Below are 12226 nucleotides of genomic sequence, written 5' to 3'. Positions count from 1 at the left end.
ACCATTTTTCCTTTAGTTTAGTCAGAGTTCACAAGCCTGCCTATGGTCCCCAGAACTTCAGCATCATAGTTTATAAATACAAATCCCAAAATGTACTACTACTTTAAAACCAGAAATCCTTACATAACTATCTAGGACTATGTGGGCATTACCTGATCAGCAACTTTAATCTACAACCTCATCTCACACAAGACATTGCTAAACTGCTAACATATTTAATTTCTAAAATATTTGTGGAAGTCTACCTTCATTGTCCCATGCCCATTTGGGATATATTAGGCAGTTAGCTTAGACCTTATATTCAAATAAATGTTGAAGTCGCTTCTCTTTCAAGGTACAAAATTGTTGAATTAAAGGTCATTTGTATGCAGTTCCTGCGGCGATTCTTTTTAAGTAGCACAGAAATAAAACTTCAATATAAAAGGCATCTTTATATCAGTAGATTTGACAAATGCAACCATGTACATAAAAGAAATAGGCCACTCAGCATAAACAAATTGTCTACAAATTTAAACCTTATAGGAAGGTTATTTCCATATAGATTCTAACATTGTTTTCTATAAAGTGCCTCTTTTTCCACTAACTCATTAAATACAAGGATTTTTCAAATAAAAGGATGAAGGAAATTATCAGAGGATGGCAATTATAAGCACAAAACACAACTGCTATAAACTCACCTGGATTATGCTACAATAAAAATATTGTTTATCATCCATATCCAGATTTCAAGATTGTACTAAATGTATTATCAAACCAGGTAAGAAAATAATCTAAGAACAAGTTATTATTATTGTTACCAGTCTGCACATCAAAAGAAACCCTATAAAAACCATTGTTTACTTACACTGTTTACCCTAAAGGAAATGGGGAAGGGAAATGCCAACCTTTCTATGAATGTTTTATAGACGCTGGTCTCTCTATGCTGTAGTAATTATATGGTCATGTCCAATTATCTCAATGTCATTCAAACGCAAATGGTTAGGCATTTTTGTTCTTAAGAAAAGGCATCAGTTTGAGGCCAATCTACCCCTTGCTGCTTGGATGGCTTGGAGGTTAGTCATGTGGTGTTCTAATGCCATTTCTCCTCTATCTATTCCTTTGGGGAGAGGAGTACTAACCCACACTATCAATGTGAAAATTAGTTTTCCAACCTAAAACTAAAGTGCAATTCAACTAACGCTGTGGCAATAACCTACTCAAAGTCAAATAATTATGGATGGATTATCCATTTCACTGCTCCCCAGCAATAGCTCAGAAAGTTGGGAACATAGGAATACACAAGTCAAGGCCAACATCACTATAAAAGTAAACAAAAGTATTTTTTTAAGTCCCAAGATCTACTTATTTCCAAAAGGTCTTAAAAGACTAAGCACAGTGAGCCAGCCTACTCCCACTCAGTGTGACACTAGGTGAGTCAATGAGGGAAGGATGTTAAGCTCTGTAGGAAAGGCTGCACATTAGGCCACTCCTACAGATGAAAAATTGTATTTTAAAACCAGAAAAGGTTGAACAGGACAAGCCAATGCTGTATACAGAAAAATCCTAACCAACCTATTTAATTTGCACTGTCTACCTATGTAAATGTATGTACCTCTACGGTACCATGTTTATTCCATCAATAATAATGTAAACAATGACAACAGGATTTTAATAGTGTCAACCAAGATGCTAAATCCTATTTATACAAGTCCAATGCTATTCAAAACTCCACAATCACCCAAATTTTGATGAGTTGAAATTATTAAAGCAAACTTTTGTTTTCTGAGATTATGAGTCAAATTCCCTGTAACAAGTTTCAAAAGGCATCTAGCATATTGTTACCCCTCCAAACCTTTAAAACCACACAATTGGTACAAAGGAAACTGAGATTACTTACAGTAGATGTTACTAGAATTCCTGAAAGACATATCTCCTATCTATTTGCCTACTTCTTTTTATTTATCTGAGGCTTTATTTAAAAAAAAAACAAAAAAAAAAAAAACAACAAGGCTTCACTCCAGTTGTAACTCAACACTCTGCCCACCATGCTTACAGAAGTAGGGACCCCCAGTGTTTTCAATGCAGTTGATCCATTTTTATAGCACATGTCACATTGTTGGCCCCTCCCCCAATAAATGCCAGATGCAGTAATGTCCCCCTCCAACTACCCCCTCACCAATCTCACATGTTTCCAAATGTCCTCTACAACCCCAAATCGAGTATCTCTGCATCTAGTTGGTGCTTTTAAACCTCTAAGCAGGATGATCTCATTTTGAAATGTATGGTTTGGTATTCACTTGTGAAAATGGTTTCTAGGTTATCCATAATTTATGACCTTACAGTTGCTGCAGAAATAACTCAGGCTAATTTTTTTTTCTTCCCACCACAAGCTTAATATAAGCTACAGAAGTACAAGCTGAATTTCTTCTAATCATCACTGGCCTGGGTCAAATGAAGTGGTTACCAAATAAATTGACCCCCAAAACAGCCATGTGACTCAATTATATAAGTTTCTTTATATGAAGGAGATGCTGCCAATTTTCAAATATTTGTGGTACTGAGGACCAACTGATAACATCAAATTTCATTTTAGTTTAAGACTACACCCTTCAGCAAACCTAGTTTCCCAGTAACAGAAAAACAAACATTCTTATTCTTACTCATACTATCCTCAAACAAGAGTCCTAAAGATGAACACTGCTAAGAAGATGAAAATAAATTAAGCTAAATTTGACAACCTCATTGCCCTTCCATTAGTAATGAAAGACAGCACACAAAGGCTTGCTTCAAACCTATTAACAAAACTTCACCCACCTCATACACAGCACAGCATTCAACAAACATACTATGTAAAACGAGTATTAGTCTACATTGCCAGATTAAATTTTCTTCCAGAAATATTTTAATAAAAATTGGCCATTTCCAAGAAACACCCACTGCATGCCCATTGAGAAAAGAGAACCATTAACAAAATAGAAAATTTACCATATGGCTATGATTTAAAGGAAAACCACTAGCAGACACTCCAGCACATCAGCAGAGTCAGAGTCCAATATTAAAATCCCATTCCTTCTTGTGGGTTGATCAGAATTCTGAGTAGACGCTGAAGTAAAATGCTGAACTATTTAGGTCAAAGGACCTCTATAGAAGAAGCATCTGTCCTCAAAGGCATTCCAGTTTGAGACTCAATTTCAGAATAAGGCATAACAAATGAACAGAAGACATACAAGACGAAAGAGGGATTCTACAATTCCCAACATACTCTGAACCTGAAAAAAAAAAAAACAAATCTAGACTTTGTTTTATTGTTTTTCTTTAAACAATCGCCAAGACTAGAATCAAAGAGAAATAGAAGGCACAACAGTTTTGCTCTGGTTTTGTGTTGGGGAGAGGGGCTGGTATTTTTTTGTTGGTTCTTTACCAATACAAATTAAACATGAAAAAAAACTTGGCTTCAAAACAACACCTAACAATTCAAGAAAAGCAAAGCAGTTGCATTCTAGACATTTAAAACCTATCTCACAATTTAAATTTCAGTGGCAAAACCCGTAAATTTTAAAATTGTTTTGTGATCACATATCAAAAGGAAAAAGCTTCACTAACATCTGTTATTCCATTTTTAACCATACCAGCAAGATTCAAAATTGTCAATTTTCCCAATGGCACTTTCTCCACACCAGAAAGCAGTCATGACACTCAGAAGAAACAATTTGGGTATTTCTACCTTCAAAATGTTTATCAAATCCTGTATTTCTCAAAGGCTTTTGAAACATGTAGAAAATAAGTAAGAAATATCCCAATGAATGAAACATACCAAATGTCAGTAATAAGCAAGACACATTCCTTTGGGGAAATGGCTGTTAAAAAATAATCCAGTCTGTATATGCAAAGTAAAGCAAGGATAGTCAGTCTTTTTCTTCTTCTTCTTCTTTAAAAATCCATTGTTCCTAAAATATCATTCCACAAAATTGGAAGTGAAGGAATAAAAGGCGAGGAGAGGGGAGGGTGAGGAGGGAACACACACCATTAACACGAAAAGTAAAATTGTACAAACTTAAGCAGTTTATAGGAGAGCAGGGTCACACTGCAAGATATCAAGGGTGGTCGAGGATTCACCATTCACAGGAGCGGGTTTGTACTGCTGCGTGAAGACCAGTGAGGAGCAAGTCACTGCCTCGGAGCAACTCCCCTCCCCACTCCAAATCCTGGCTTCTGCACCATGCCTCCACGGGGAGGGCCTCTCATTCCTCCACCAAGCCCACCTCGCGGGCCTCCGGGTCCCCGCAGGCGGCTGTCTCGTCGGTCCCCTTCCCGAGCAGCTCGAGTCTTCTTCTCTTCCACGTTCAGACGAACCTCACCTCGGAACATGATGGGCTATAGGAGTCAAGGTGAGAAGACTTACACACAGCGCTGACGGGCCACCAACCATCCTAGTTCAAACCAGGCTACTAAAAGAAACAGAAGCCTACAAACCATGTTCTCAGAGTTTAATTATTTTTTCAAATTCAGAACCTATAATGTTCCCAATACCAAATACAGGGAAAGGTAGTTAGGTGTGCAGGAGTACGCAGGCTAGTTCAAAAAAGTCAATTCAGCCTGACCAGGCAGGGCGCAGCGGATAGAGCGTTTACTTGACCTGGGATGCTGAGGACTCAGGTTTGAAACTCCGAGGTCATCGGCTTGAGCATGGGATCACAGACATGACCTCACGCTCACTGGCTTGAACAAGGAGTCACTGGCTTGGCTGGAGCCCCCCAGTCAAGGCACATATGAGAAGGCAATCAATGAACAACTAAGGTGCCACACTATGAGTTGATGCTTCTCATCTCTCACCTTTCCTGTCTGTCTGTCCTTGTCTATCCTTCACCTCCCCTAGCTTGAAAAGAAAATTTTGTAAAAAACAAATCTCATTAAAAAATAAAAAGATGCCCTGGCCAGTTGGCTCAGAGGTAGAGCATTAGCCTGGAGTGTTAAGTCCTGGGTTCGATTCCTGCCAGAGCACACAGGAGAAGCACCCATCTGCTTCTCTACCCTTCTTTTATCTCCCCTCTCTCTATCTCTCTCTTCTCCTCCCACAGCCAAGGCTCCATTGGAGCAAAGTTGGCCCAGGCGCTGAGGACGGCTCCATGGCCTCTGCCTCGAGCACTAAAAAAATGGCTATAGTTGCAGTGGAATAACGCCCCAGATGGGCTAAGCATCGCCCCCTGGTGGGCATGCCACGTGGATCCCGGTCAGGCACATGTGGGAGGGAGTCTGTCTGTCTGCCTTCCCCCTCTTCTCACTTCAGAAAAATACCAAAAAAACAAAAAAATAGACAATTTTGTTATATAAATTTCACCTAAATTTTTTTTAAATGGAGTTTTTAAGATCCCACACCCATCTCAGTAAATTAACAATTATTTACCCCTTTGTACTTCTCTACTATTAACACAAGAAGTGTTTCTTGCTAATGAAAGACATGGGAGAAAAAAGCTCCTAAGGAACTACACAGTACAACGATTCTGACTCGACGTATCCCTCCCTCCGTAATTAGACTAACAGTAATGTTTACTGATGAGAGAGAGGAAGGGTGAGAAACAGAGTTGTTACACTTTAAAAAAAATTGTTTTTAATTTACTGGTTCCAGAGATAGACATTGATTTGTTGCTCCACCCATCCACTCACTCATTGCATTCATTGGCCCAGGTTGAACCCACACCTTGGTGTATGGGGACAACGCTCTAAACAACTGAGCTACCCAGCCGGGGCCCAGACTAACAGTAATGTTAGTAAGTGATTCCAAGCCCTGGCCAGATAACTCAGTTGGTTAGAGTATTGTCCTGATAAGTCAAGTTGCAGTATCAATCCCCCATCAGGGCACATATAAGAATCAACCAATGATGCATAAATAAGTGACACAACAAATAGATGTTTCTCTGTCTCTCTTCCTTTCTCTCACTAAAAATTTTTAACAATATATTTAAAGAGGGACAAATATAAGGTGATGAACAATGATGTGACTTTGGGTAATGTGGGTATACAACAGAATCAACAGTTCAAATGCTATAGAAATGTTTGCCTGAAACCTATGTACTCTTATTTATCAATGTCACCTTGTTCAAGTTCATTTTCTAAATAAAATTTAAAAAAATGTTTTTTAATGTTTATTTTATTGATCTTAGAAAGGAAGATCAGGTATGTGCCCTGACCAGGAATCAAATCAGCAAACCTCTGGGCTTCAGGACAATGCTCTAACCAACTGAGCTATCCAGCCAGGGTTTAAAAAAAACTTTAAATGGAAAATTAAAAGTGCTTCCAGGTCTGGTGATTACAAACTCAGACAATCTATAGAATGAAAGAAGCTCCTCATTATTATACAACCCAGGCAGCTCTGGGCGAACAGGCTCTTAGGATGGTTATCCTAGCTAATAGGAACATTGTATTTCATGTTCACCACCAAGAAAAAGAATTTGCATAAAGCTTAGTGCACTGGTAACTATTAGTTATTTCATTATCATTCACTTATTTAATAACTAAGTTACATTTAGACAGAAGCTTTGTTTTTCTGAACTCCCAGGCAGTTCTTCTGATACTAATGGTTGAACATAATTAAATATACTACCCAAAAATACTGGAATAATTGCATTTTACATTTAAAACATAGTTATAAGAATGAATATTCAAAGAGCTAATATATGTATTTTTTTTTAAACTAAGATGAAAAACTACTTACCCTGTTGCTAAGGACCTTTTGAACAGGCTCAGAATCATCAAATACAACGAAACCAAAATTGGGTAACTTCCCACCACTGTTAATGCGCAGCTCCACCACATTCCCGTAATCTGCAAGTGAAATACAAAGTCTCAAAAAACTTTTGTAAACATTACATGCACACTATTCAACATGACATGGCAATAGAGCGCTTGAAATGTGGCTAGTCCAAAACAGGATGTACCACAAGTGTTAACGATACATGACTTCCAAGACTGAGTGCAGAAACATGTATGCCATCTCTAGTATGTTTCTTACAGGCTGAAATGATGGTTTAGAGCAGGGGTCTCAAACTCAACTCAGCATGTGGGCCGCAGAGCAAGATCACAGCCGTTCGGCGGGCCGCACTAGGTCTACAAAAGGCAACTGTTACGCAACACTTTTCTTGAACTTCGTGGATTAGTCTGCGGGCCGCACAAAATTGTTGGTGGGCCGCGAGTTTGAGACCCCTGGTTTAGAGTCACTGTGCTAAATGATAATAGGTGGCTCTTCTATTTCTACTGGGTAGTAAAGCATCAGATGAATCTAGTGTTAAACTCAAACACCTACTTTGAAAGAAATCTTTAAGCTCTGATTTGTCCACCTCATGAGGCAGGTTGCCAATGAAGAGCTGGTGACTATCAGGGTGTCTCACAATTCTTCGGGGTTCAACATCACCTTGCTCACCAGCCTCACGAACTGAAGAGAAAACAAAACAGCAATGAAAGACAAAGACCTTTCAGTGACTATTGTTTTTCTCTCTACACTAAATAAAAATAACACCAACTCCACAATTTCTTAATTTTAGTTAACAAACATCAAGCACCACACCCCAAACAAGCTCACTTCAAAATCCCCTAAACCAGGAAAGTCACCCTTCTGAGCTCTTACTTGGTCTTGGGCCCCTCTGGGGAGGAATATTTATTCGTTGTTCTCGAACTCTTTGATCCCGCTGAGTCCTCTGCGGTGGAATCTGAGATTCAGGCTTAGACTCCGGGCGAGGCTGAAAAGTTTATGTTTACTTTTGTGTAAAAAGAAAGCAAGCTTACTTTTTTCTTGTGAAATGTCTTAGCTAATAATAAGGTTTAAACTAGAAAATACAAGTGAAGGCGTCTACAGCCATACCACCCTGAACACGCCCGATCTCGTCAGAAAATACAAGTGAAAGTGCCTTAATATACAAGCTTACTTAGAAACTCACCTGTGAAGCTGGTACTTTAACAACATGAGGTGGTATTCCAGTAACTGGAACAGCTCCACTGGGTGGAAGGTTCTTACTAGTCACCGATGCCCAGGAAAATGTCTAAGGTAATATAACACCAACACCAGCTGGTTACACCATACATCAAAACAACATAAAGGTTATCAAGCTCTAATTTCTGGTACATAACATATGCATCACATTTTCAGAGGCAGGATGGAGTTGATAAGTATCTTGAGAGTCCTTCCTCCTCTACTTACAAACTTAGTACTGAAATTTCTTAGGACTGCTATGATACTGTGGGCAAAAACAAGGGTCACATACTAAATCTGACAAGCTCAGGGGAGGCCATGGCAGCCTCACAAACTCAAGAGACCGAGAGTGCCTGACCAGGTGGTGGCACAGTGGATAGAGCGTGGGACTGGGATGCGGAAGGACCCAGGTTTGAGACCCCAGGATAGCCAGCTTGAGCATGGGCTCACCTGGCTTGAGCAAAAAAGCTCACTAGCATGGACCCAAGGCCACTGGCTCAAGCCGGGGGTTACTCAGTCTGCTGAAGGCCCGCGGTCATGGCACATATGAGAAAGCAATCAATGAACAACTACAGTGTTGCAACGAAAAATTGATGATTGATGCTTCTCATCTCCGTTCCTGTCTGTCTGTCCCTATCTATCCCTCTATCTGACTCTCTTTCCCTGTAAAAAAAAAAAAATTAAAAAAAAAAAAAAAAGACCTAGAGTAACCACATAGGATAATCTGAAATGAAAAGTTTCTAACCAGAAAATGGCAGGTAGTCATGTCCTAAGCCGGTATCTTCCCTAACAAGGTCAGTCTTCACATTAACTGAGCCTGTCTGTTGGCTTTTTTTGCATCTAAGATAACGTACCTAATAACATCTCTTTGAAATATCAAAGCACAGCCACTAGAGCAGAGACCACAAATCCCCTCACTGCTGTTATTACTTAGCTATCCTACACCCACACATGTAGAAGTATGTGTCTATTCAGTTTACTTTGCATCCAAGTCCAGGGATTTCCCTTTGCTTTCTCCTGCCTCCCTAATCTCTCACCAATGCTACACCCTAAGTCTTCCCCTTTGATTCTAATGTATAAAATAAGTGGTGAAACTGCCTTCCTCTGGAGCCTTTTCTCAAGCCATTGCGATTTTGCTTCCCAGCAATTGTCATCAGGTTGGCTCAAATAAACAATTCTTTAAAAAGTCTAGTATTTTGGGGTTTTTTTAAATGTTCATTTTGATTTTAGAGAGAGAAGAAGGGAGAGGGGGAGAGAGACAGAGACAAGAACATCAATCTGCTCCTGTCTGTGCCCTGACCAGTGATCAAACCGGCAACCCCTGCGCTTCGGGACAGTGCTCTAACCACCCGACTCTCTGGCCAGGACGCTCTGGTTTTATACATTGACAACACAAACACTGATCCAATTACACCAACTTTAGAATTACCTTAAATACCTTTTGAATCCATATCAAAATCACCAACTTCTGTTTGTTTTTTTAGCTTTTTTCCCCCTTTTTTACAAATGCTTGTGTATAGGGGTGACCTTCACTAGATCGCAATGAGGGAACAGCTCAGCTCTGCAGAAAACCTCGACCCAAAAACAGGTCTGAATGGGTTAGCACCAGGTTCCCCACGAACGTGCATTGCATGATAGGCCTGTTAGTTCACTCTAAATTATCTTCTTTCCATCTCCACCGCCATGGCCCTAATCCAAATATCATTACCTCTCTCCAGTAGTATTACTATGATAATCACCTATATCTACACTCAATCCAGCCAACCTACTTTTCTGCCCACAAGCTAGTCATCAGTTTCTTTCCTACTCAATTCCTAGCTAAAGGGGAGACCAAGAACCCTATCCATTATACAGTTAGGTACCATACTTAGAACAATTCCTACCACCTAGACACTTGAATTAACTGTCAGACACACATAAATGATATTGTAAGAACCTTGACGCCCCCCCCCCCGATAAATACCACCCAAAAACATATTTCTTCAGAGTATCAAAAATGAAGGTTCTGTGAGTTCAATTAACATCATCTTGATGTGACTCATATGAGTCAGGCTCATATTATTTTTTAAAGATACGTTTACAATTTGTTCATCATAACAAGCAAGTAATAATTTGCAATTTAAAAGATGAAATATTAAAAAGATGAGGGGTTGCTGATATGGTGATAAAACAGCATCAGGAATTTCTGGTCTAAAAAGTATTCGAGTTTCAGCCCTGGCTGGGCAGTTCAGCTGGTCAAGACCGTCATCCAACATGCTGAGGTTGCGGGTTCAGTCCCCGGTCAGGACATATACAAGAATCAACCAACGGCCTGACCAGGAGGTGGCGCAGTGGATAGAGCATCAGACTGGGATGCAGAGGACCAAGGTTCGAGACCCCGAGGTCGCCAGCTTGAGGGCGGGCTCATCTGGTTTGAGCAAAAGCCCACGAGCTTGAATCCAAGGTCGCTGGCTCCAGTAAGGGGTTACTCGGTCTGCTGAAGGCCCACGGTCAAGGCACATATGAGAAAGCAATCAATGAACAACTAAGGTGTCGCAACAAAAAACTAACGATTGATGCTTCTCATCTCTCTCCGTTCCTGTCTGTCTGTCCCTGTCTATCCCTCTCTCTGACTCACTCTCTGTCTCTGTAAAAAATAAAAAAAATTAAAAAAATAAAAAAAGAATCAACCAACGACAGCATGAATAAGTGGAACAACAAACCAATGTTGATGTCTCTCTCTAATCAATTTTCCTTAGAGGGGGAAAAAATTATTTTTGATTTCATAAAGCAATATGCCATCTTCTTATCTGAGGCATGGCTCAATATGTAAGCTATTTCCCTGAGCCACCAATATAAAACTATACCAAAAGAAGTTCACCCAAGCAATCATAAAGAAGAGAGATTTTAAAATAAACTAGAACTAGAATAAGAACGCAGACGCTGCGCACCCTCAAGTCCTCCTGCGCCGTCTGCGCGACGTCAGCAGGGGCGGGGGAGGCGCTCTTCTGCGCGTCCTCGGGAGCAGCCTCCTCCAGCACCGGCTCGCACTTCTCCTCCGGGATCTCAGGTACAGGCTCTTGCTCTGGCTCTGGCTCAGGATCAGGCTCTGGTTCAGCAGCAGGTTCTTCTAAGTGTTCTTCCAAGTCATTGCTTTCACAGGAAAATTTGAGAAATATCATTCAGCCTCCACTGATTTAGCAAAAATTCCCAGGTATTTATTAATTACCTGGACCCAAAACAGATCTAAGAAATATATGTCCAAGTATTAAAACAACTTTTTAGAAAAGCACTCATGAGCGAATCTTTCCAGTTAGATTGGTTCAATTCTCATAAGCAAATGCATCAAAATGGATCAAAATGAACAAAACCAGTTTCTCAGAATCCCCAAATTATTATAATTTACCTATCACACATCAGAAAACTCTTAACAGGCTGTGAGAAAAAAGGGCAGTTCAGTTGTTCAAAAGGTAGTTCGCGGCCTGACCTGTGGTGGCACAGTGGGATAAAGAGTCGACCTGGAACACTGAGGTTGCCGATTCGAAACCTTGGGCTTGCCTGGTCCAGGCACATATGGGAGTTGATGCTTCCTGCTCCTCGACCTTCTCTCTCTCTCTCTCTCTCCCCCCTCTCTCTCTCAAAATCAATAAATAAAATATAAAAAAAAGAAAAAGAAAAAAAGGTAGTTTGCTCTGCAAGATGAAAAGTTCTAGAGCCCAACCGGGCGGTGATGCAGTGGATAGAGCATCGGACTGGGATGTGGAGGACCCAGGTTCGAAACGACCAGGTCGCTGGCTTGAGCGCAGGCTCATCTGTTTTGAGCCAGACTCACCAGCTTGAGCCCAAGATCATGGGCTTGAGCAAGGGGTCACTCGGTCTGCTGTAGCCCCCAGGTCAAGGCACATATGAGAAAGCAATCAATGAACAACTAAGGTGCCACAAGGAAGAATTGATGCTTCTCATCTCTTTCCCTTCCTGTCTGTCTGTCCCTCTCCCTGTCTCTCTCTCACACACAGTTCTAGAGATGTGTTGTTGTACAACCATGTGCATATAGTTAACACTACTTACAGTGTACTTAAAAATGGTTAACCCTTTGAGTAGTGTGTTTTTTTCATGCTTGCTGACCCCAGGAGTGAGTTTTTTTTTCAAAACATGAAATTAGTTCTAGTTCCAGTTTTAATAACTTAAAATCATGTTTGTTTGATAACCAACTTATGGAAACAAGAAGAACATACATTTGCCTTTTTTAATGTTGGCTTACACATTTTTAAAATAAATCGATCGTACTCTGGATGGTCAGGAGGC

The 12226-nt window shown here is 40.3% G+C and overlaps 1 protein-coding gene across 3 annotated transcripts in view; it reads right to left on the bottom strand.

The window, feature by feature from the left end:
• Positions 1–586: 586 nt before the first annotated feature.
• The window catches only part of G3BP1 (G3BP stress granule assembly factor 1), a 35384-nt gene continuing 23744 nt past the window's right edge, over positions 587–12226 (bottom strand). For all 3 annotated transcript variants that reach the window (XM_066273068.1, XM_066273069.1, XM_066273067.1), the window contains 6 exons: positions 10873–11074; positions 7911–8012; positions 7601–7712; positions 7280–7408; positions 6692–6801; positions 587–4353 (listed from right to left, as the gene is read on the bottom strand). In XM_066273068.1, coding sequence (XP_066129165.1) covers positions 4147–4353; positions 6692–6801; positions 7280–7408; positions 7601–7712; positions 7911–8012; positions 10873–11074 — 862 coding nt within the window. In that variant the 3' untranslated portion in view covers positions 587–4146. The remainder of the gene's footprint in view (positions 4354–6691; positions 6802–7279; positions 7409–7600; positions 7713–7910; positions 8013–10872; positions 11075–12226) is intronic.

This window comes from Saccopteryx bilineata, chromosome 4 (assembly GCF_036850765.1).
Source record: "Saccopteryx bilineata isolate mSacBil1 chromosome 4, mSacBil1_pri_phased_curated, whole genome shotgun sequence".
NCBI classification, from domain to species: Eukaryota; Metazoa; Chordata; class Mammalia; order Chiroptera; family Emballonuridae; genus Saccopteryx; species Saccopteryx bilineata.
The sequence above is the reverse complement of the archived record's forward strand: the minus strand, read 5'-3'. Positions and strand labels throughout refer to the sequence as shown.